The 25,561-nt window shown below is 40.8% G+C and overlaps 1 protein-coding gene across 5 annotated transcripts in view; it reads left to right on the top strand.

The window, feature by feature from the left end:
- CAMSAP1 (calmodulin regulated spectrin associated protein 1) overlaps nt 1–23,335 on the top strand; it is a 32,232-nt gene extending 8,897 nt beyond the window's left edge. For 2 of the 5 annotated variants that reach the window (XM_088065763.1, XM_005529194.3), the window contains exons 3-19: nt 8,001–8,263; nt 8,451–8,612; nt 9,228–9,308; nt 10,277–10,309; nt 13,503–13,644; nt 14,591–14,730; nt 14,830–14,926; nt 15,327–15,504; nt 16,113–16,207; nt 16,565–16,649; nt 17,016–19,455; nt 20,141–20,277; nt 20,371–20,579; nt 20,665–20,767; nt 21,112–21,227; nt 21,483–21,601; nt 21,853–23,335. In XM_088065763.1, coding sequence (XP_087921889.1) covers nt 8,001–8,263; nt 8,451–8,612; nt 9,228–9,308; nt 10,277–10,309; nt 13,503–13,644; nt 14,591–14,730; nt 14,830–14,926; nt 15,327–15,504; nt 16,113–16,207; nt 16,565–16,649; nt 17,016–19,455; nt 20,141–20,277; nt 20,371–20,579; nt 20,665–20,767; nt 21,112–21,227; nt 21,483–21,601; nt 21,853–22,155 — 4,703 coding nt within the window. In that variant the 3' untranslated portion in view covers nt 22,156–23,335. The remainder of the gene's footprint in view (nt 1–8,000; nt 8,264–8,450; nt 8,613–9,227; nt 9,309–10,276; nt 10,310–13,502; nt 13,645–14,590; nt 14,731–14,829; nt 14,927–15,326; nt 15,505–16,112; nt 16,208–16,564; nt 16,650–17,015; nt 19,456–20,140; nt 20,278–20,370; nt 20,580–20,664; nt 20,768–21,111; nt 21,228–21,482; nt 21,602–21,852) is intronic. The other 3 variants (XM_088065764.1, XM_088065766.1, XM_088065765.1) reach the window with 3 other exon arrangements.
- Nucleotides 23,336–25,561: the final 2,226 nt, after the last annotated feature.

Below are 25,561 nucleotides of genomic sequence, written 5' to 3'. Positions count from 1 at the left end.
GATGCTGGGACCTTGATACCCTTTGTATGCTCTGTCAGGACTTCTTTTTTTTTCTGTCACATTGTGGTTTTACATTCAAAATGTTCTAAGAAATAATCCGTTTATGTTCAGCAGCATTTTTCTTTTATGGAAGGAAATGTTGAATGAGCAGATGTAGTTTAGGTGCTGTGACATTAAAGAGCAGGCTGTAGGGGATAGAGGAGTTTTTCCTTCCCTCACATTGTCATAAACTTTTACTGTCAAACGTGGAAAAATAAATATTCTTGGAGTATATTTGTACAGTGCTTTCCGGGAAACTATTGAAATAAGCTTTTTTTCTTGAACTAGATCTGTCTCGATGTACAAGATACATCTCAAGTTTAAGTAGCTTCATTATGAAGAAATAGGATGCAATGATAGTGGGTCTGTTTTATCCAGAACAAAAGATGTAATAAAAAAACATGTATAGAGTCTTGTTTTGGAAAATGAGGTGGCCCTGTTAATCTAAGTCTAATTCTCCAAACTCATAATATGCTTAATGGATTAGCACTGGCTTACTTGGTGACAAGGCTGAAGAAAAGTGGTCCATTCCTGCCATTAAATATTAATCCTTGTTGGAATATTTTTTATAAATTATTTTTCTTCTTAAACATTTCTAGCCCAGTCAGTGTCCCCCTCCATCTTGGTGATTGTGGGCCAGAAAAAATCCTGGGGTTTACAGTGTTTAATGTATTTTGTTACAAGCAACAAGAGGTAAACCCCACGGATCAGATGACGTCTGAAAATGTGGGAATTTGGGGAGGTTGTCATTGATAACTCGAAAGAACAGAACTGTCACTTCCTGATGTAAATATTTCTCAGTTACTGGAATTGTTTGTAACATTTCCTGAAACTTTTTAGCAATCCACGATAAAACAGCTATTCCAGACCTAGGGATGCACTATTTATATTGTGACTTTGTTTCGAAGGAAAGCTGATCCTAAATGGGAAGGGACTGGCACGGATCCTACGCTGCAGAGGGAGCTTGGTGGCCTTGTGCTGCTGGGTGGTGTCTGCTCCAGTGCTCAGGGTTGTGTCTGAACCTCTTGGACCAGTTAATTGCTTAATGGCAAGTCTGTTTATGCTCCCAACAGCACAGGTTGTAAAAGTATTTGGCTTTCCTGTGACTAAAAGCTAAAAAGAAACGGCTTTTCCCATGTCAGGACTGCGATCTCTGGCTGCAGCAGCCTCTGCCAGTTATTCTTCTTGCATTTAGGCTTGTTCAGATTACAAATAACAACATTTAAATGCCACAAACAATAGGAAAAAGTAATTTTTACCCCAGTGAGTGAGGATTGCTGTCTGTATGTGTCTTTGTAGGACTGTGGCCTGTGGAAATGTAGTTTGATTTTTGAAATGGCTCCTGCAAGTTGCTGTCACATGTTAGCCATTACTGCTAGAATAGCATTGCACAATCCCTAGAAATTTATAAGCCTCTTTAATTCATAGAGATATGGGTTTAAGAAGGTTTCCTGTGTGAATATGACTTTGAATAATACTTGAATTTAACACATTACTTGTCATCTCTCAGGGCTGTGTTTTAGTTTTAAGATATTGGATGTTGTTCAGTGAGTCTTGGGCAGCTACAGTCAATTGTGATTTTATTATTTAAAATCTCACTATGCAGATTGAAGGGTTTGAGGACTTTTTATTATTTTAGGCTCATTTCTGGTTAATTTGGTCAAAAAAAAAAAGCTTATCTGTTTGCAACATTAAAACACTTCTGTTCTGAAGTAAATCTTACTAGGTTTCCATAGCTGCTTTCAAGTGAATGAATATTTTTCGGAAACGTTAGATTTGGGTTTGATTTATGAATTGACATAATTTTGTGCCTTAATCCTTCAAATTCTGGTGGATTTCATTTTCATCTGGGCAAGGCTGAGCTCGTGGTGAGGAGTGGAAAGGGTCAAGAGCAGGAATTTGATGCTGTTGTAGACTGTTACTGAAAGTTATTCATCACTGCAGGTTCTACCTGCAACTGTATTTTCTCTTTGCTGTTAAAGGATATTTGAATTTTCACCTTCTAAGCTGGCATTTAAATATGAAAATTCTTCCTCCTTTGTTTTTTTTTTCCTCAAGGACAAATCACTGGGAGCATGCATGACAAATAATTTGAAGTCCTAGTTTGGGCTTTGTTTTATTTGATGATGCAAGATGATGCAGTCCTCCTTTATTTATTTATTTTTTTTCACCTTCTGGCCATGAAAAGAGAATTTCAGTCGCCAAACAACAGGGCAGCTACACAAACACTGCAAGACAACTCCTATTCTTGCACAGGAATTGGGCTGGATGATTTGTTCCTGGAAACCTGCAGCTCCTGGCTGTGGTAGATGCCTGGCTGGCACAGATGGGCTCCAGAGGGAGGTCCTACAACTGTTTGTCTGAATTCCAGAAAGCAGAGGGGAAGGATGTCATGGAGGAAGGTCTTTCTCCATTCGCTGTCATCCATCTCCAAAAGTAAACCTGGGAGTACTGACATGGATCACTCTCGCTCTGAGCACATCTGGAAACCTTCTGTACCCTGGAAAGATTCTAAGTCCTTTTAGCTGAGACAGTGATTGGAGAAAATGGAGTTTAATTAGACCAGAATTATCTTTTTTCATCCTCAAACTTCGATGAGAACCAAACAGCCACTTCAGGGAATTGGAGTTCCTGATGTTTAAAGGGTTGAGGAGCGAAGCTGCCACGGAGTGTGGGGAACTTCAGCTCCCAGGGGGTGAGCGTGGGAGGGCTGGGGAGGCTTGGCAAGCCTTCCATGGGGAGATCACTTTTCCACAGTGGTTGGAATGATCCAGATTGCCAGGCAAGAATGAGGCCACGCAGAGCAGTGGGAAGTGGACCAGGCCCTTCAGCCCTGCTGGGCTCTGAGCAGCAGCAGTTGGAAAGAACAAACTCAGGTTGGTTTTAGTTGGTACCACTTGGGAAAATAGACAATAACAAAGAAAAATCTAGATTTCTCAGCAGATTTAATGTGGCACTAATTTCTGTGTAGAAATTGTGTTTTCCATCATCATGGCTATAATATTAAAATTTAGGTATTGAAGGATATGGAAGTGTCTCAGTGTTGCAGATTGCTGTGAGCAGTGGGTTCTTTTCCAACCCTTTCCAGAGCAAATGTTGTTGGTTCTGTAAAACAGTGTGCAAAATTAGGATTTTTCAAAAGGCACCTGATGGGTTTTACTTATTTATCAGGGCTGGGAGCTTTACATAGTTTCCAGACTTAATGCTGACAGTAGCCTGAAACCTTTGGCAAGATGCAGGCAGGAAAGCCAAGGAGTAATGGAATGCATTGGAGGGGAAACGCAAGTTTGGGGTTTTTTTGTCTTTGAATACTTAGAACTTACTTGCTAAATAAGGTTTTGCAGTGCTGTAATAGCTCCCCACAGTTACCAGTTGGTAGAGGCAGTGTGAGGATGTTTCCTGGGCTAAATTCCCTAAATCCCTGGATTCCCTGCTTGTCTTTTGTCAGCTTTCTTCTCAGGTTGGTAGTAAAAATCCTTTTAAGAAAGCTGTTGTGTTTAGCAAGTACTAACAGTTAAACATTTGTTTCTTTAATGTTAGCACCTGTTTCATAAACACTGAGTATTATTGTGTGAGGTTTACAGGGGTGAAGGATTCCATAATTATTATTTTGTCTCTTCTGCTTTATCCAGGATTGTGGCTTTATCCTTGATCAAAAGATATGGTAATAAGTGCAGTCACTCTCCCAGCAGTTTGCAAAGCCTTTAGCTTGGGGTTTTCCTGCCTGTTGTATGTAAATTTTCATGTGTCCTATTACAGATCACTTACAGGCTTTAGAATTCAGTGGTATAATGAGAACCAACACAAAATGTTTATGTTTTGGTGGTCTTAGTGCTGAGAAGATGGAGTTTGTGCTCAGCTTGGAGGACATTTACCCAGTGCTGAATAATTCTGGGAACAGATACTGATACTAGCGAAATCCTACTCAGAATCTGAATAAGCTTCGTGCTGTTTACCAGGGCAGCTTGGCTCCCTTTCCATGTGAAACCAGTTCTTCGTGCTTCTGGAGATAAAATAATACCTGGGGTGGATCCACCCCACCAGTTTGAGGGATAAGTCAAATTTGTTCAGATTGCTGTATTTTTCTTTATCAAATCATAATCAGGCAGTTGTCTTTGAACAGGTTTTTGTAAGTGAAATGATAAAGAAATGCTCCTTCCCCTGAAGCAAGGGGAGTCTGGCAGTAATTGTTTCTCTGACAGTTGTTGCAAGTTATTTTTTGTGATCTTCTCAAGGATTTTGTACTTGATGGTTTATACAAGTTTTGAGATAATAGAACTCATTAATACCATGGAACAGACCAAAAGAATGGCTGAATGAAAAGATTGTATTGGAGGCTTCTTTATAAGCAAAAAATAAGGACATGAGTTAATTTGGTTTCCTTTAGTATGATTTGTTAAACTGCTTGAGCAGAAATTTTTGTAGCTACAGCTTAGATGTTAATTTCTCAGAAGTTAATTTTTTATGTTGATTTTTTCCAAAATCTGAGGCATAAATATATAAAAACTCAAGTTTTACTGAACAGAACTTTTCTAACCTCCAAGTTCAGTTATAGGTCATGGAAGGAAGGTGTTGGAAAAGATGCTGATAGAAGCTGGGGCTTGGAAAGCCTGGGACATTTTCTTCAAAAAGAACATTGGTACATTCTGTAGTGATGCAAACACAAAGCCTGTGACATCTTTGGTTTGTCAGATCCATAAAAATCGGGGACTAAAAGTGTCCATGAGTGTGTCCACAGTGATTTAAATTAGCATTGGGCTAACTCTAATGGGGTGTAATTGTTCTAAAAGTGACAATGTAGTCCTGGGATTTCTGGCAGTGTGGGAATTTTGTCCTTTCTAAGGGGGGTTGGGGAATGAGCAGCCCTGGGTGCTGCAGGTAAGGATAATTTACAGGTGTGAAAGGTAAGATCAGTGTCTTCAGTTGCACTTTCAGATGCAGATTTCAAATATTGAAGACACCTCTCAATTAAAGCCCTTTTGTGTCTGTTCTGTGTTACCCTATTTGAGACAACTGCATTGAGTACACAACATCAATTCTATTTGGAAGTTTCCAAAATCAGAATTATACACTTATTTAGCATCCTGTTTGCATTGCAAGTTTTCCAGCCATTTATTTCTCATTTATTTGTGCCTGCCATTATGTCCAGGGTGAAATAAATTTGAATGAAGTAGTAAAGTTAGTATTGTCACTCTTGAGCTTTGATGTGGTTTTGATATCTTAATTTTTTTTGTGGATCTTTAGTCAGGACATAAATCAGTTACAGGACTTTTCCTATGTGTGACAGACAGAGGTGTTCCATGGGTAAAAAATAAACCTGGACAAGTGTTTACAGGGAAATAAATTGCAATTATGGGAGGATTAATGTTGATGAATAACTTCCTGTGATAGTAGGAAGTCAAATTATTAATCCGGGTACTAAAAATTATTCCCACCCAGCCCTACCCTTAATCCTGGTCAATCCAAATCCATTCAGTCCTTAAGCAGTTATATAGAGATCAGAAACATGAAATTAGAAGATTCTTCAGTATAAAATAAAAAGATTTCAGGTTTTTTGACTGGACTTTCAGATTGAATGACAAGATACAAGTTGGGGTTTTTTTTCTTGTTTTTTGTTTGTTTTGGCTTGTTTGTTTGTGTTTTTTTTAAACATATTGATTTCTGTGACATGGAATCTCCTCACTAAGAGCTAGATCCATTTAGTGCTAGAAAAGGCTTTTAAAAATCATTGAAATGGAGCTGGTTTAATTGGGAATTGATGTGGGAGATCTGCCTGCTCCTGTCACGTGGGAGGATCAGCACCACGCTCCCATGGCCTCTCCTGTGCTAATAATGTGTGTAAAGACCCCAACCCTATAGATTGGCTCCTTCCTGGACATGGTAGTGTTGCAGAAAAACCTTTTTCCTTGCTGTGGTTACAGTCTATAAAATAATCACAGTCTCTCTACCTTGTGGAGAAAGGAAAATTGAGAGGAAAATCCAGGCTGTGGGGCAGGAGGTGTCTTAGAGGGATTTCAGGGCTCTTTATCCACCATTCCAGCCCAATTCCAGGCAGTCAGCTCAGCTCCCCAGCAGGACCTGGGAGCTGGTGGACAGCAGGTGTTGGGACTAAACCCCTCATCCAAGTGCTTCAGATTTCAGACTTTTGGGATTTGCATTTTTTGGTGTTGTTTTAAAAAAAAGCCTTTAAAATTTGGAGTGGTGCTAATGCTCTGCCAGAGATGTACAACTTCATGGATATTTAATGAGCTTGTATTATTTCCTTTCACAAATAATTCTAGTACAAAGCAATGTGTCTTTGGTTGTTAAAGGTGTAGCTGCTTGTACTGAACTAAAATGTTGAATAATATGAGTTGCTTTGCATTTGAATTTTTGGATTTTTCCTCAGTCTTTAGAAATGGAAGCTGGAGTTCTCTATTTGGAAATGGAAATGGCCATTAACTGGAATGAGCTTTCAACAGCATTTGATTTTAGGTCAGGTTGACTAATGTTAAGAAGATTAAAAATATCTGAATTTATTATGTGTTTCACAAAAATGGACAGCCATGTTAACAAATGCTACTTAGGTAGTGCCAGTGGGTTTTTATTGTGTCCCTTCCAACCATCTTCAGTAGAAAATCACATTGAATGTCATTGAAATGAAAAATAATTACATTTTAATTTAAAAAAAAACAACTTCTTAAAAAAAGCTTTTTAAACTTTCTTCCCATTCTGAAAAAGAGGGCCAGCACTGTCTGACTAACAGGAGCTATTATCACTGGTTTGCTGAATATTTTTATCTAAGTGAGATGTACTTGTGGCTCATGCAATAACACTCTGTCTCCATTCCTCCATTATGAACATCAAGTGCTCTGAAGTATACAAATATTTATTTGAGGCTTATTTTGCAGCTCAAAGATATGGGTAGGAGTTTCTTGGAATGGGAAAATTTAAGTATTCTGGAAATGAGCTGAATGAAAAGTAAATATGCTGCCAAATTAATAATTCTTTTAAGTGTAGATGTATTTATTTAAAATGAACTGTTTAAGTGACTTTGGGGGAAGATATTCAGAGTGACTGGATAGCATTAGATAGAATTTTGTATTTGAAATTTAGGAAATGTCAGGCTTCTATTAAGACAATACACTTGAGGCTAGAAAACATTTTTCTTGGAGTTGCAGACTCTCATTATTCCTGCTCAGTTGTTACAAAGATCAATAGCTTCCAGGCTGATTACCCAATATGAGGAGAAGGATTTATTTTGGGATATAGAGTAAGGGATGGATTTGAGATGTCTTGGACATATTTAGAGTGATTGGAATATTAGTTGTTGTTAGTGCCTTTCTCTCCTGCCAGCTCTGAGCTGTGTTGAGGAGCAGTAAAAATGTCTTTATGGCTGGGGGTGTGCAAGGGTGAGGCCTTCTGTGTTGCTAATTTTAACTTCTAAATTACTACACTCAGGGTCTAGACTCAGTTTGATAAAATCCTAACACAACTTGTGGAAATGGGCCCAAGGCAGAAGAAGCTCAGTTTTAGACTTGGTTTAAAGTTCTTGCTTAATCCAAGTGGAGTGGTTTTGCTTCCTAGGCGTGAATTATTTAAAGGCTGAAAGCTGCAATAGTTTGATTTAAAGTTCTTGACAAAAAAATAGATGATCAGCTCACTGGTTGGTTTGTAAAATATTCAAGGTTTTAGTAGAACATTTCTGTCTTTTTGTTCTGAATTGCCAAAATTCATCCAAAAACTGGTGGCTTGGTTTTGAGACTGGCCAGACCCTCTTGCACTTGTCCAGTTGCTGTGCACAGTTACTTTGGAATTTTACTTTGAAGACCCAGCTAAATCTTGCTCATCTGCCACCCATTTTAAGCTGGGATCTAAGCAGTGAATATATAAATAAAACTATAAATAAAATGTGTATGTCACTAACATTCAGCGATGGCTTTTGGTGACGAGCTGTGCTGCTGTTCTCTCCACCATTGCAGACAACGTCCCGGAGGAGCTGAAGGACCCGTTCTACATCGATCAGTACGAGCAGGAGCACATCAAACCCCCTGTGATCAAACTGCTGCTCTCCAGCGAGCTCTACTGCCGGGTCTGCAGCCTCATCCTCAAGGGGGATCAGGTGGCTGCTCTGCAGGGACACCAGTCCGTGATCCAGGCGCTGTCTCGGAAGGGGATTTACGTCATGGAGAGCGATGATACACCTGTGTCTGAATCTGATCTGGGCTCTGCACCAATCAAAATGGTTAGCTTAATTAAATCCACCTAATCATCTCCTTTTTATTTAACACTATTTAAAATAGTAAGTGGAATGAAGAGCTCTTAATTTCTAGGTCGTTAACCTTAGGAATGTTTTGTTTTAAATACAGTTAGAACAAAGCGTTTTTTAAAAGGGATTTTATTTTCCAATCCTCTCTGTTTCCTACTTTCAGAGTTCTCATATGGCAATGATTGATGCTCTTATGATGGCCTACACTGTAGAAATGATCAGCATTGAGAAGGTGGTTGCCAGTGTAAAGCGTTTCTCTACATTCAGTGCCTCAAAAGAACTGCCCTATGATTTAGAGGATGCCATGGTTTTCTGGATTAACAAGGTAAAATTTACTTTGGAAAAAGCCTGCCTGTCTTCTCTTGTCACCTTTCACATTTTTAAAACAGATTCTGATGTGTGTCTTCCTTTCTTTCTTGTGCATTTCTATAATCTTTTTCTACTTTTGCAACTTGTTTTTCTTAGGGAAGAATAAAGCTGATACATTTGAAAATAAATAAGATAATCAGGAACTAACTTAGAAAAACCTGTAAAAATTGGATCTTTAGTTTCAGACAAGTTGCTATGAGGTGTTTGTTTGGTGTGGTGTTTTTTAGGTGAAGCACTGTTTCATGCTAAATAAGAGGATGGACTTAACTCTGACTAGATGGAATATTTAACAGAAATGCTGAAATTTTTCCAAGGGCAGCAGTTAAGTTACTCAAATTCTTTTGAGTGGTAAGAGTCACATTCCAAAGAGAATGTGTCTTTGCAAACCCAGGATTGTGATTTCAGCTACTGCTGATAGAGAGTTGGTCTAGAAAACTGCTGTACCATGTTTTTCTATGAACTTTTTATGTTTATAGCATGAATTGACCATTAAGTAACAGGAGCAAGAAGGACACTTGTGGAAACATATCCAGGCATATTTTAATTACTTTTCCATGCTATGCCCTTTTAGGTGAACCTTAAAATGAGAGAGATAACAGAGAAAGAGATTAAATTAAAACAACAACTAATGGAAAGTCCAGGGCATCAAAAGGTAAAACAAATTTATCTTCAGTTGTGATATTGTGTGTTGATGATGAATGGATTTAATATCAGTATTTTCTTTGTCAGAGAAGTGTGAGGGCTCCAGTCCTCAAAAGTGAGATTTTCTGCATGCAGTTTGTTTTGTCTCTGTCATCAGTGCCCTTCCTCGCCTTTGAAGCCCACTGGTATCTTCTGACTTTCCTTTAAGTTTCAGTAGGATGAGAACAACTTGTTTCAACTAAAATAACCTGTGTCAACTGTATGTGGGTAAATATGACTCAGCTTTCACAGCACAAAATATATGTTAAATATTTTGAAAGCTCTTGGGGCATATTCTTTTTGCATGGGTTATTTGTCTAATGTGTATTTAGGGACTTATTCAGGTTCTGTCCAGCAAGGATACTCTTGGCATTCAAATGTTGTATATGTGTGTTTGTAGTTTTTTCCAGCTTTTTCCCTTGAAATTATATCACAATGCACTAATATTGCAAAATATAGCACACTTTCATTTCTGGAGAATGTCAAATAGGTCTTTCTCCAACATAATGTCTATCTGAACTCCCAATTTGTGGTTTCATAAAAACTTAAGATAAATTATAAATAACATATTCTTTCCTCGAATTGGCATTGCTGGGCAAAGGGCTCGAAGTGTGACCTATGAACAAGGCACAGTTGTTTAATTTTCATGTTAGTGGCAAAAGTTTTTTACATGCCTTTTAGGGAAAATAATATCCTTTGGCAAAAAAGAGCTGCTTAATTTAGAAGTTGATCTGTGGTCTAAAGGGATCTCTTGAATTATTTGACCCTGTTGGCTTTTGGGTCTCATTTTAGTATCTTTAAATCTAAATTTCTAGGCTACAAGCCCTCTGAAATATGAAAGTGTTTATTGCTGAAGTGCATTTAAGTATTACTGCTTTTAACTTGCATTGCTGATGTTCCTTTCCTATTCCTACGTTCCTTTCCTTGCTTCCTGAGCAGTCTCCTTCCAAATGGTATTGGAAATTAGTACCTGTAAGTGAACTACTTTTACACCAGTTGTCATCCACAAAACCATGGCTTTTTAAACTTCTCAGAGTGTTTGCTTCCATTCCAATGCTTCTCAGCTGCTCTTTGAAAAACACCTGTGTGAGCTTTTGGGTCATCAGGCTTTGTTTTCATGACGTGCTTTTTGCATACTGTACAGCATACAGCATACTCACTTTGCAGCATCTCAAAATTGCTTCCACACTGCAGGAGTGAGGGAGGTGGAGTAGGAAGAAAATAAAAACTAGAAAATTATCAGTTGAAATGGTTGCATTTGCTGGGTTTGGTTGTAAGTAGGAGCTGATGACAGCACTGAGGTGAGAGAAAAGCTGGGCGGCTTAAACGGCTGCCTAATCTTGGAATCCATAGTTAAGATACTCAGATGTTTGTGCTTAAATAATGCTCTTACACTGCTCCTGCACCTGCTCTGGTGCAGATTTGTAAATCTGTCAGAGCCAGAGCACTGCTGTTCACTGAGGTGGGGTGGGAGGTTGGCCAGACCAGTTTGGTGGGACTGTGTGCTCAGTTAAGGAGCCTGGAGCTGGCGCAGTGGGAGGGAAGACAGTTTGCACATCGGAACAAAATACTGATTTTAATTTGTGCTGAAGTGTGAAATTGGAATATCAATTCCACTATATATTAAAAAAAAACAACAAAAAACCCAACAAAATAGTGCTTCTAGAAATCCTGCTTTCTTTTGTCAGAGTTTTCTGGGTTTATTTCAACTTGCAGAGATTTTCCTTTGTTCCTTTGCTTTCCTTAGCTTTGATGCCCTTTCTCCTGCCCTTGCAGGAGCTGGTGTTACTCATTTTCTCTCTGGGAAGATGAGCTGTTATCTCAGTTGTTAATTCCAAAGGGCAGAGCACTTGCAAAAGGCAGGTGTGATCAGGAAGCCTCCCCATGATCTCTCTGCCTTCCCACAGAGAGCTCAGTCCCACTGCAGCCTCCTAATCCTTTGTTTGAACCAAATCTGTGGGCTGGAGTAAAAACTTTAAATATCTGAAATTAAAGGAAGGAGTAAACAAAGGTTGTCTCACTTCACTTGGATTTTAATGGTTTACTCGCAGGTTTTGCAGTCTCTCAAAGTTGTCAGATTCTGTCAATTCTGTGCTTTTTTATTTTGTGGTTTTTGTTTGGTTGGGTCTTTTTAATACAGAATTTATTTAAATAGCACCATTTCTGCAATTATTGCAAACAAATGTCACTCATATGCATGGGCAGGAGGGTTACAAACCATGACACTCAGCTTAGAAAATAAGGAAGAATTCAGAATTTTCAGTATAAAAGACTGAAAGGTTAAGAGAATAACAGCTGTGCAAAAAATAAGTAATTAAATTAAGTCCATAAAAACCTACTTTGATAAATTTATGGAGCTTTTCACCAAAACCAAAAGAAAGAATGAATCTTTACAGATTTTAGTTCTTGGTATTTACTATGGTTGATTTAAATTCCATTTTAGTCTATTGGAAAAGAAATATTTGTATCTACTTCAACTACAGGAGGAATTAAAGCTGAAAAATAATTTCTGAAGGTTTTTTTTTAATATGCTTACTTTAAGTGGATAAATGCTGACCCTTTCAAGCTAACCACTTTATCTTGGTGTGCACACTTATTCTACCAGACTTAACAACCACATTTCTAGTGCATTATGGATGTTGCTGATGCCTTTGATTTGTTTCTTGTTTGAATAATCACCATCCTGTATCTCACTATTTCTCTCTGTGTAAGCCTGATCTGATGCATGCCCTATCGCACTGCATGCTGGAACCAGTGGAATATGCTCGTGTGGTACAGTATGATTCCCATTCCATTACATCTTCGTGGAGTGCTCCAGGCTGGGGAAAAACCCAATTTGCACCTGGGAAAAGGACAGGAAAAATAGCATTAGCATGCAGAGCTAGCTTTGAGTTCCTTGGGGAAATTAGCATAGCATGTGCAAAATAAAGAGAAGAAACTGGTTCTCATTGCTCCAAGTGATCTTCATTGCTCTGAACAGATTTTTTCACAGCCTGTGCCATTCTAAAGTGACACCTGGGAGCCTGTGTGTGTGTGTGTGTGTAGAGCTTTCCCAGGCTGGCTTGGGAAGTGTAGGATGCTGTTGGTAAAACCCAGCTTTCCTCTGATGAGTCAATGTGTGATTGGTGTGTCTGCTCAGCAGACAAGAGATTCTGTTCAATCCCAGTGCTATCCATGCCCTGAAGTGTCCAAGGGATGTTTTCCCAGCACTGCCAGGTGTTTCTGCCAGGCCCTGCAGTGCATTCTGCTTTTGCTTTCCCACCTGCTTTGCTGCTCAGTTTAGACACAGCCTCCCATAGTGTGTGGATGCTCAGGAAACAGCAACCCTGGAACTTGCAAAACCTGCAAGAAGCAATGCCAAGATTTGTTCTTCAGCTGACTGGCTTTGGCAGCTCTAAATTCCCTGAGGGCTGCGGGGTGGTTTGCACCAGAGCTTGATTTTGATCTGTAGTAAATCAAGGAGAGTTTTACTGGGGATGTCAAGGCCTCCTCCTCTCTATTTTGGAAAAGGCCATGTGTTTTATTTTTGCACAACACCTTTGTTGCACACAGATGTGCCATGTTCTGTTCTCTCTGAGAGAACTTTGCTGTCTGTGGACATGACAGCAAATCCATGGATGTGGGTAAGGTATGAGAGATCACCAGCCCATCACAATAATTCTTGCTGTGTTTCATTTTTCCCAAGCTTTAAGTGTTTTCATGCAGTTCCCCATGTCTCTTCCTTTGGATCTGCTGCATTCACACATCTGTGTGGAAGGGTTTTGAGTTGAACTGATTATAACAAGTTGAAATACGTGAATGAAGCGAGGAATCCGGCAGCACGGATTGCTCCTGGGCATCAGGAGACTGAATGGCAGATGAGCAGCCTGCCCTAGTGGAAGGTTCCCTGCTCATGGCAGGGGGTTGGGTTAGATGACCTTCAAGGTCCCTTCCAACCCAAACCACTCTAGGATTAAAAGGGAAACACCATTTCCTTCAGGATTGGCTTCCACAGGGAGAAAAGCACAACTTTGTCAGCTGGGTTTGACTTGGGGCAGCAAGGCAGAAAGGATCCAGCGAAAAGAGTTTTCAGTGCTTAACACAGATTCCTTCTTCTTTGCTTTTTTGGTTTTTTTTGTCTTTTTGCCTCTTCAGCATGATGTGAGCCCTTGCTTTCTCTCTGTAGGTGCGTTACAGAAGGGACCATCTCTCCAGCAGGCAGTTACCCTATTTCCCTGTGCTGGAAGATCTGATGAAGGATGGTAGCGATGGTGCTGCTCTTCTAGCTGTGATTCACTATTATTGTCCAGAGCAAATGAAACTGGATGGTATGGAATAAAGGTTTTGAGGGGGGAAAAAAAAAGAATAAAAGACTTCAGGCTTTGGAAGCTGAACTAGAAATACATTAAAAATGCAGCACATTTAATAGTGGAATATGGCAGGTTGGAGGCAGGTCACATATGGAATCTGCATCTGAAAAATAATCTCTCTTGGATCTTGTTTTTTTTCTTATTGTATTTAGAAGACTGTGCTCTGTATGTTTTGAGCTACAAAAGAATTCTTTCTTTTCCAGTTTTAGACGATGTGGCTTTCTTTGCTCAAATAACTGAGCTCGGTTTCAATACCATAAAAGAGGAGTACATGTCCACCACTGTTAGCTGATAATTCTCATGTTTTTCTGTAGGAGCGCATAACTTGGCATTTTAAAATTTAGCTTTTGAAATGGTTTCTCTCAATCTGCAGAAATTGTCACTCTTGAGCATTGCAAAATTTTAGTTCTCTTCCCCAGAATTTTTTTACTTAATAAATCAATGTCCTTGTTGCATTAACTTCTGCAAATCAATGTTTTGTAATGGTTTTTAAATTCTCAGATATGTTGTACCTTGCAGAGTTCCTGAGTGTTTTCAGAAGGAACCAGCACTGTGAATCCTAGGAGTAACCCTTTATTATATTCAAATCAAGATGTCTGGTTTTAATTGCTTTTGTATTTTGTCATTATGTGCGTTCTCTGTAGCCTGTTTATCTTTTCTTGTGATAGACGGAATCCCCTGTGGATTCAAAAACAAATGCAGAACTGAAATTGTTCTCTGTGGTTTTCTTCCTCCTTTTCCTATCCCTCAGGTACTGAGCAGGTAGAGAAATGTCACAGGTAGCCAGTAAATATCCAGTGCTGCTGTAGAGCCTGTAAAGTTCTTAGTGTTTCTGTGAGGAGGGGGTGGAGGGGTGAGCCCTTGGGACAGTGCCAGAACTTACTCAGCCCTCTCCCCTTCCCAGATATCTGTCTGAAGGAGGTGACATCAATTGCAGACAGCCTCTATAACATTCAGCTTTTGAGAGAATTCTCAAATGAGTACCTAAACAAATGCTTTTACCTCACCTTGGAGGACATGTTGTATGCTCCTTTGGTTTTAAAGGTAAGAAACATAACAAAGGATATATTTTTCAATAAAATGTGGGTAAATCATGGATGTTTTGTTAATGTGAGGTGTAATTTTCCTCTTTTTCTGTTTCAGCCAAATGTCATGGTGTTCATTGCAGAACTCTTCTGGTGGTTTGAGAATGTCAAACCAGACTTTGTACAACCAAGAGATATCCAGGAAATAAAAGATGGTAAGTTTGTAACCACAGATAACTGATAGCATGTTATTCAGAAAATACATTGCAGTGAAACTTGCCTAGTGGTGTTTCCTTGGAAGCTTTATTTCTATCCAAGGTTTCTTCTTCCTGGGAATCTTTGAAAAGCAGTAAAGCAGAAGGAAAATTAGTCCTACATCCACTTGAGTTCTAATTTTTTGAATGGATAATTTTTGAACAGGTACTTCCTCCCCCCTCTAAACCCACTAATTAATCATTAATTGTAACTCCCATTAAGCTCACCAGAATACAGATATTTCAAATAAAGACTAGACAAAGTTTTTATTCTCCCCTCTGCAATCTGAGAGCTTCCTGTCCTGTTCTGCTCCTTCCCTGGCTACTCTGAGTCGTGTTGATGCTGTCCCTTTGTGCCCAGTCAAGGCAGTGATGCAGCAGAAGAGCAGCCGGCCCCCTGTCCCCATTTCCAACGCCACCAAGCGCAGTTTCCTGGCCACTCCTGCCAGCCCGAGCCCAGCAGAGCTGCAGCCCCAAGCCCAGGCAGCCCCTGAGACCTGCAGCAGGTACTACCTGCACCCCGAGGAGCCTGACTACCTGTGAGTCTGTCTTCATGTTGTTCCACCTTCTGTTTCTGCCTCTGTTTGGATAACCTGGGGATTTGTGCTGCTAGATGTTGTCATTTTGCCACAAAGTGAGTGACTTTAGAGTATCTAAAGGGGCTCCAAGAGAGCTGGGCAGGGATTTGCTTGGAGAGAGCTGCTCTTGTGGGAAGTGTCCATGTCCATGGCAGGCCTGGAACTGGACGGTCTTTAAGATCCTTTCCAACCCAAACCATTCTGGGGTTCTGTGAAAACAAACTTCAACATGATTTGATGTGCAGGAAGGTAAATGAGCAGGATTTTCAGCTGACATAAATTTCCTGGTGACTTCTAAGTTATTTCAGCCTTTCCTTTGTCTTGAATTTACTATTTACGTAAGCAACATCTTAAACCTACTGTGTTTAGGAGCTTAATTTCAGGTAATAGCTTTATTTTTGTGTTGTTACATGTGAAAAGCTTCTCTTTAAGGAACTTCTTAAAAATCAATGACATTAAGTTTTAAAGAGGATAAGGGTAACTTACCAGTGTAACTTCACAATTTGATATTTTTTCTGGATAAAAAAATAAATTCTTTGTAGTTATTAATTTTTGCTTTTCTGAATTAGTAGCAAAGGAGGAAGCCCTGCCTTCAGCCCTTCCCATCCACTGCTGCCTTTGAGGCAAAAGCAACAAAAATCTTTACAGGGAGAAGACAGCCCTGGTAAGTCTGCCTTGAATTTGCCTTTTAGCAGGCAGTGACTGTCAATGTCAACAAAAAAATTAATTAAAATATAAGTTAATTTCAAAAATTACTTAGAATGGAATTAAACTGCAGTAACACAAGTGGGTGAGCATGTTGAGTTTGAGTAAATCTTAAAGATCTTTTAAGAAACTTAGTGGATTTTAATCTTTTTCAGGCTTTGACTGTGTCTGTCTGGTGGCAGCTGCAGCAAATCTGTTTTCTGCTGCCATCTGTTGGGGAAGAAGTTGATTCTGTTTCTATATTTGCTATTAAATGAGGTAAAAGTGCTGGTTTAAAGACCATTGCTAAACTATTATCAATTAAAAACCCTTTCAGGCCATCGGCACCGTTCGAATTCTCTGACCCGCGTTGATGGGCAGCCACGAGGGGCAGTTCTGGCATGGCCAGAGAGGAAACCCAGGTAAGGGAGGCATTTATTTATTACAGCATTGCTTGAGGAAGTGATACTGTGACAATTTGATTGTGGTAATGTGATATCACTGCCCTAGAACTGCACTGACAGTCACTTAATTTTGTGTTCTCTTAATGTGCCCGTTCAGAGCTGACTGATTTTAGATTTGCAATTGAAAATACGTCAGATGTGATTTTCAGGAATGCTGGAAATGGAAGTGTCTGAAGCTGCTGCTTGGTATTGCTGGTCATTCGTGATACAGGATGCATTTTTAAAATACAACAACAATTTTAGCTGTCTGTATCATGGTCTTTAGTTCAACAAATTGTACCTTGTCATGCTTGAGTGTCAGTAGATTCTTCTTATCTTTTCTAGGCCTCTGTCTCAGCCAACACCATTTGCCCTTCATCATTCTGCCAGTACTGATGTGGACCCTGGCTCTGGTGACAGCATTAGCCTGGCCAGATCCATCAGCAAGGACAGTCTTGCTTCCAACATTGTCAATGTAACCCCCAAAAATCAGCCCCACCCTCCATCGGTGAAAGCTAACGGCAAGAGCTTGCTGAACAACGTAGAAATGGAGGATGAGGATGAGGAGCTCATTGCAATCATCAGATCTGAAGAAAGGCCAAGCCGTGGTGAGCCTGAGGTGCAGAACGCAGCAGCCAGGGTGCCCAGCATAGTGGCCACCACAGCGTGGTCTCCAAAAACAAACAGCGACCCTTCTGACAGCAAACCCGAGAGCTTTTACCTGGAGCCTTTAATGCCTGCGGTCCTGAAACCAGCCAAGGAAAAACAGGTCATCAATAAAGAGGATGAGTGTGGGGAGGGGAAACAGAGGAGTTTTGTAACAAAGAGGTTAAATGAAGGACACTTGTCTTTGATCCGCAAGAAAGCGACGAGCACTCATGGTGAGCATGACCTCAATAGGACTTTTACTCCAATTTCTAGCTCTGATTTCACTCCAGTTGCAGATCCCAGTTCTGCAGATGCAGTGGCCATAGGGGAAGCAGGTGTAGAAGCTTCCAGACCTTTGGCTAGTAGCAGTTTAGATCCTTCCTCTCAGGAGCTGTCCACTGGAGGATTCTTTCTTCATGCTGCTAAACCTGATGATGAGGTAACGAGTAAAGTCAGTGTGAGTTATGGGAAAGGTCTCAACCTGCACATTCAGGATACAGCCTGGACTATGGTGAGACAGGACTCGGAGCCAGATCTCTTGGACATGGAAGATGCTGACCAGGACTTGGTGGTCATAGACAACCATCCTATAGTCACTAAGTACATTGGTGAGGAGGAATCTGCCAAGCTGCAGGAGGATATGAAGGTGAAGGAACACGAGGACAAGGACGATGCCAGCGGCCGCTCCAGCCCCTGCCTGAGCACCATTTCCCAGGTGAGCAGCGTGTCCATGGCCAGCGGCAGTGTCCGCATGACCAGCTTTGCAGAGAGGAAGCTGCAGAGGCTCAACAGCTATGAGACCAAGTCCAGCACGAGTAGTTCCCAAAAAACCACCCCAGATGGGTCAGAAAGCTGCCCAGCACCACTGACCACGTGGAAACAAAAGCGAGAACAGAGCCCCAGCAGGCAGAACAAAGACAACGTTAATCTTTTAGCCTCGGAGCTGGTGCAGCTCCATATGCAGCTGGAAGAAAAACGCAGGGCCATAGAGGCTCAGAAGAAGAAGATGGAAGCCTTATCAGCAAGGCAGAGACTGAAATTGGGCAAGGCAGCTTTCCTGCATGTTGTTAAAAAAGGGAAATCTCCTGATGGTCCACAACCCCTTAAACCGGAACATTTTGCTAAAGAATATTCTCGGCACAATGGGGAAGATTTAGATGAAGTTTCTTTGGGTTCCAAGTCTGAGGAGTTTCTTGTGAAAGATGAGGAGAGAGAAGAAACGCTCAGCGATTCTCAAGAAGTGACAAAAGTAAAAATGCAGGAAAGCCTAGCTTTTGCTGAGCAACACAAGCCAAAAGACCCTGCAGCTATACATGATTTGGAAAAAAGTAAAATTATTTCTGTTGCCCTCCTAGAAGACAACGTGACTGAAGCAGATATAAATGAATGTGATCTTTCTATCGAGAAGCTGAATGAAACAATCAGCACCCTGCAGCAGGCCATCTTAAAGATTTCCCAGCAGCAGGAACTGCTCATGAAATCTCCAACAGTGCCATCCCCAGGAACCAGAAGTAACTCTCAGGACCAAAAGGTGAAACCTTCGATTCATTTTGTTGAGCCCCTGTCTCCGACTGGAATGAACAGCCTGCGGAAACCGCCGCGCCTCGGCCAGGGAAGGACTCCCCGCCCAGGAAGGCCTTCAGAGCTGAAAGTCCCTAAGGACAGGCAGCAGAGTTCAGCACGTGTTAAAACCCCAACACCCAGCCTAGAAAACCTTCCACATCTGAGACCTTTCCCACCCAATAGCTTGGCAAAGACACCCACGGAAGGGGGATTGGAAAGCAGTCCTGATCATGGAAGTGCTTCTCAAGAGAAGTGTTTCTTTGATACCTATAGACTTCATGATGAGAGCAATCAAAGGGCACTTGTTCTCTCCACCTCCAAAGATGCAAATATTCTGTCTGAAATGAGCAAAGAGGTGAATAACAGCTTCAAGGAAACGGGGTTGAATTCTTCTGATGGCTCAGGAAAAGAAAATGTCCCAGTGGATGAGCCCCTGAGAAGCAAGGCTAATCTCATTGAAGTAGATTTGTCTGATTTAAAAGCTCCAGATGAAGGAGAACTTGAAAACCAGGATAGCTCCACGGATATGATTAGTGAAGGTGATCAGAAGTCTGGTGTGGGTTTTTTCTTCAAGGTAAATGTGTTACCTTTCTCCGTTTGGCTCCTGTTACACACTCACCCAGCTTTAGAACTGGTGTTTCCCAGTCTCCTGATGGAGCACAGCCCTCATTGGTTGCAATATTTGGATATAAAAAAGCTGCACTGGAAAACAATTACTTTTGGAAAAAGAGAGAGATCTGCTCTCAAAACATTTAGTGTCTTAATTTGTGCTTAGCAGTGATTATTGTCAATACTGCAAATGTGCTGACATGATGATACTTTCTCTTTTAATTTCTCTTTCAAGAAAGTCAAACTAGTCTCAGGGAATTTAACTTTCAGGGTCTTCGTAGTGTGATTAATTTTGACTGATTGTCACTGCACTGGGATTATTTGTGGTGTCCATCCTGGCCCACATCATAGTTGTATTGTACTCTTCAAGTCTAGAAGGTTTTGTGATGATTAAAGATATTTTAAAACAAGTCAGGGTAAGATGAGCCCCTTTTTTTCTCCTCACAGACTTAAGGGAACACTAAACTGTCTTAATTTTGTCTTGAGCAATAGGAGGTTTTGATTTACATTCACCAATTCTAAAAACGTAAAGATTTCCAAAAGTAATAGTTTTTCTTCGAATTTTCTTGGAATCATCAGCAATCTTGTGATGTCCAGCTTAATATATTGTCCACTATTCCTTAAAATTTCCATCCCTTTGGATTTTGCAGGATGAACAGAAGGCAGAGGATGAGCTGGCCAAAAAACGTGCAGCGTTCCTTCTGAAACAGCAGCGCAAGGCCGAGGAGGCTCGGCTGAGGAAGCAGCAGCTGGAGGCTGAGGTGGAGCAGAAAAGGGATGAAGCTCGGTAATGATGCACAGAAAAAAAAGAATTTATTTTCATTTTAAGATGAGGAAGTTGTTCCACACTGAATTCACTGTTCTTGTGTTCGTTTGGCAGCCGCAAAGCTGAGGAGGACCGGATACGGAAAGAAGAGGAGAAGGCTCGGCGAGAACTCATCAAGCAGGAATATCTAAGGAAAAAACAGCAGCAAATTTTGGAGGAGCAAGGGCTTGGGAAGCCCAAATCCAAGCCCAAAAAACCCAGGCCAAAGTCGGTCCATCGTGAGGAATCTTACAGTGATTCAGGCACGAAGTGTTCTTCCACACGTAAGAATCTGGATTTGTTTGCACTCCCTGAGTTTCAAATCTGCTGTAACCAAATGTGTCTGACATTTCCTCTCCTGTTTTGTAGCTGATAATTTGAGCAGTGCTCAGTCTGGTTCCAGTCTGTCTTTGGCCTCAGCAGCAACAACTGAGCCTGAAAGTGTTCACTCTGGTGGCACTCCCTCGCAGAGGTACAGCCAGGGTCTCTGGGGTTTCTCTGGTCCTGGGGGATGAAACAGTTTTGGATTTTGGTGCTGTTTGCTTCACCTCACTGGCAGAGGAGCACAATCAGCACTGTTGAATTCATCTGGTTTATGTGGCTGCCAGCTGCAGTGTTCTGTACAAACTTGCAATTTTGTTTTATTTCTCCCAGAGGAGTCAGTTTTGCTTTGATTTCTAGCAAGGAGAATCTGACTGTTCTGGGGAGGATAAAGGAGAATAATCTGTTCCACTCAAGGACAGAAGCTTTTATGTCAGATTACAGGCCCAAACTCCAAAATCTTGGCATATAATTTTTTATTTATTTCCCTCCCAGAGTTGAATCAATGGAGTCTTTACCCATTCTGAGCAGAAATCCCAGCAGAAACACAGAGAGAGACTGGGAGAACGCTTCCACAGCATCTTCTATTGCTTCAGTGGCAGAATACACAGGTGCCTGCTCTGTTTCAGTTTAGTTTGCTTTTCTTTAGTTTGTTTTATTCATTTATTATGAATACCAGGTCAGGAAAACCTGTGATGTGTTCTATGTTATTTTTGAGACATTGTCAGGTGTATTTTGTTTTGTTTAATAGCTCTAAAAGTAATTCTAGAAAAAGAATGGGGTTTTTTTCTTTTTTACACTTTGAATTAAAATCTTGGTCTTCATAAATGTAAGGCAGATAATTTTGATTTGTTTATGTTCTTTAGGTCCAAAATTATTTAAGGAACCCAGCAGCAAATCCAACAAACCTATTATTCACAATGCTATATCCCACTGCTGTCTTGCTGGAAAAGTGAATGAACCACATAAGAACTCAATATTAGAGGTAAATACTGAAATGATTAAAGCACTCTCAGTCACTTGGGTCTGTAATGCTGATTTCATAATCCCACTGATGCGTTGTGTGAATTCCATTTCCTAAACTGTGGCTGTATAGAGCATTTTTTGCTTTCCACATGGATCCTTTATTTAGAGTTCCGCTTTTAGGTTTACAAAGAGACTGGAAAAACTATGTTAAGAGGAACAGCTTAAGCTTGGCATGTGAACAACCCCTGTACCTGGTTGTTTTTGCTGCAGGAACTGGAGAAATGTGACGCCAACCACTACATCATCTTGTTCCGCGACGCCGGCTGCCAGTTCCGAGCACTTTACTGCTACTACCCCGACACGGAGGAGATCTACAAGCTGACTGGGACAGGGCCAAAGAGCATCACCAAGAAAATGATTGATAAACTCTATAAGTACAGCTCGGACAGAAAACAGTTTAACGTGATCCCAGCCAAAACCATGTCAGTGAGCGTGGATGCTCTCACCATCCACAACCACTTGTGGCAAGCCAAGCGACCCGCGGTGCCAAAGAAGAGCCAGACTCGGAAATGACACCCAGCTCCTGGGGAGAAGGTTGGCTCACTGGGATTGCATTGAGAGAAGACATGTTTACCATTTTCCTCCAGTTTGGTATGAAATGTGCAGAACCATAGACATTTTTTAAGAAGCTTCGGGACAGAGAACCGCGGATGCAAGTTCTTGAGGATGAAGGAACGTTGCCAGTGTTTTTTATGAATGATCAATCTGCTGTTACACCCAATGCTAACTACTGTGGCTTTCAGCTGATGAGGGACTGTGCATGTAGCAAGATCTCAAACAAGTGGATTTCCTTTTACTTGAAGCTTTTCATCGGTACAAATTGGGAATAATTTAATTCTCTTTCCTCTCCACCTCATTCCCTCCTTTTTCCTGGCATTCTTAAAAGTTGGCAAGCTCCGAACTTGGGTAGAAGGATTGAACAGATCTTGGGTGAAGTGCTTTGGGTTTGGTTTGGTTTTTTAATCAGTCCTTAGGGAAATCTTCCTTTCAGACCTTTTTGAGGAACTGTTGAATACATCCAGTTGTTGTACTGTACCTACTGCCAACGTAAGTCCAGCTCTCAGATTTCTGAAAAAAGTCCCAACTTGTGCTGCTCAGAACAGAGTTTACTTGCAGGATCTGTGTAAGATAAGCATTGCAAGGATTGCAAAAGCCAGTCTTTTTCTAAAAAAATAAAATATAAAAAATTGTTCACAGATGTAAAGATCTCTGGAATACAATCATGAAGAGGCATAACAGGTGCTACTGGCTGGAATGTGCCTGACTGAAACTTAAGGCAAGCTGAACGGAGCCCAGTGATTACTGATTTCAGTTTCAGGTAGTGTCCTAAAGATTTGTTTGCTTTAATAAAGGTCGATGCTGGTAGGTATAGAACATTTCCACTCTGAGCACGCTACTCCTGTACGATGGTGCACTTAATGATCACAGATTTTAATGTTTTTATTACATCATGAAATGTAATTCTACTTTCTTTGTCCTGTCTTTATTCTGAATGAGCAGCATGCTCTACAATGAAGAGTGTGTTATGTTTTTTTATTTTGGGTGATAAATTAATATATATTGATTTGTTTTTCTCATTTGAAAGCAATTTTTAAACAGAGACATTTGCATTTGTTTCAAAAGCCCAAATAAGTCGAATGGCTTGGATTTCTTTTCATGTTGAAATATTAAATCTTGAGTTATGACCTTAAAAGTCTTTGTGTTTTGGCAGATTAAATTTTTGTCTGTGGTAACAGGGTATATTTGCAGTTCCTTTTTTTTTTTTTTTAACCACTCCCATGTCTCATTCTTGGCCCCAGTTGGTTCCCAAGTAAGTTTCTGTAGCTATTCCCTAATTAATTTAATCTGCTAACGAGCTTCTGCTCCGTGGGTTTGACACTTATTACCTGCAGCTCCTGTAGGTTCTGACTTGGGTTTGCACATGTTTACTTTTCTTTGAAGTGTTACTTGAATTTGTGTCTCTTGAGTGCAGAAGGTCCTGCCCTGTCCTCGAGAGGAACTGAGCTCTAAATCCAGTGTAATTATTGACCCTGGAGATGATGGAAGGTGCAGAGTTATTGTACATAGGGGGAATTAGGGGATGGGATGAAGTGCTGGGTAGGTAGAGTGAAGTGAAGGTCTTCCAGTGCAGTCTCTCCGTGTTTTTCCCCTCCCAGGACTCCCTGACTAGGCTGCTGCAACTTTGTAAATTATGTTAGATAGTTTGCTGCTTGTAAATAATTAAAGGCTTTATGATTTCTAAAGTGCTAAGTATTAAACACCGTCATGAGTGTAACTTTTGTTACCATGCTTTTCATGCTTGTGCTTTATTTCTCACTGTTTGATATTATAAACCATATTTATTTTATGAAACACTGAAATTTAATAAAAATCATTAACTGATTTCTTTTTTATTTCATGTGTACTTTTGTTGGTGTGACACTTCATCCCCTCCAAGAACTAATCCACTTTAAAGATGTGCTGTTCTGTTTGGTAAAGCTTCACCTGCAAGGAGCTGCAATAACTTTGTGACAAGAGCTTATTTCTCCTGACTGCAGTGAGCAAGATTGGGACCAAAAAGCTCTCAGAAAACTGGGAAATAGTTTAAGGATCCATTTCATCAGACTCTTGAATCTGTCTGCTGGGGCTCCTTTCATCTGTGTAGTCACACAGTGACAGAAATTTGGTAATTTTCTGGTTAGTGTTGAGGTTTGGGTTAAATTTATGGAATTCTGTATACAGAAGATTTCTGACTGGTTTTAGTGACCTCATGTTTAACCCTTCCCTTCCAAGGACAGAAAATCCTGATGTGTGGCACTAACAAGGTTGATCTGGACCCTGATGACTCTACTGGTGTCACTTCTAAAAACCCTTGCTTAGAAAATGGGATTTTGTCCTTCCAGAGCACAGGGTAAATACCTGAAATCAGGCAAAAGTGTGGCAATCACCTGTTCCCTCAGCCCCAGGGGCTGTGATCCCTGCAGGTAAATTGAATTAATTTGGCAATCTGCAGCTTAAGCTGCTTGTTTGGGTTGGTTTTCCCCAGGATTAGTTGGAGCCAAGGTTTGTTCCCTCTTAGCTCTACCCAAACAAGCAGAACTGGATAAAAACTCCTCCAGCTGCTCCCAGAGGTTCTGGTTGTGCTTCCTTGGAGTAGGAGGAGAAAGTGGGAGCTCTGTCTGTGACCTCTGTTTCTTACTAACAAATCCAAGAATGTGCATCTTTAAAGTGCTTTCAAGTGCAATTTTGTTTCCTCCAGCCCTGTCCATCAGTCTGTGTGCTCCATGCTTGCATCTGTACTCGGTGTGGTTTTGTCTCATTTTCATCCTGCTCTCAGGTAGGGGAAGAGTTCAAGCCGAAATAATCTGAATTTGGAAAATACTAACTTCAGAAGCTTTCACCTACACTGGAAGGGCTGAGTGTGGCAAGAAAATAAAGCTGATTTTTGTCCCCAAAACTGTTGAGTGTAGAAATCTCTGGAGTTTCTCTTCCTACAGCCAGGGTTTGGGACTGTTTGAAGTAAGAATGACAGGAATGAGTTCTCAGGACCTGAATTTTCCATTCCTTTTGCTTTTCCCCCCACAAATCCCCAGAACTGATGACTGGAGCAGTGTCAGACCACCCCAAACCCCCTCACTTTCTATTTTATTTAATTTATTGTTTAAATATAGCAACGAATGAGGTGTCTCCTGTTCCCTCTGAGCTGTCCTGGGAATTCGGTCCCACCCCTGGGATGGAGCAGTCCCTGTGGATGTGGACTAAGCTGTTATCCATGCTCTGCTTATCCAATTAAATGGCTTGCAGTTAATTAGAGGGTTAAATGTAATTAATTTTCAGCAGTTGAGAGAGAGGCAGGTGGCTGAGGGGGGTGGGTTTGGGGGTCAGGATGTGCCAGACATTCCTGGGATGAGGCTGTGCCGGGATTCTCCAAGGACATCAT

This window comes from Pseudopodoces humilis, chromosome 22 (genome assembly GCF_049639895.1).
Source record: "Pseudopodoces humilis isolate 2021_Gansu_Grassland_sample_001 chromosome 22, ASM4963989v1, whole genome shotgun sequence".
Lineage (NCBI taxonomy): Eukaryota > Metazoa > Chordata > Aves > Passeriformes > Paridae > Pseudopodoces > Pseudopodoces humilis.
Note: the sequence above shows the minus strand (reverse complement) of the source record. Positions and strands in the feature narration are given on the sequence as shown.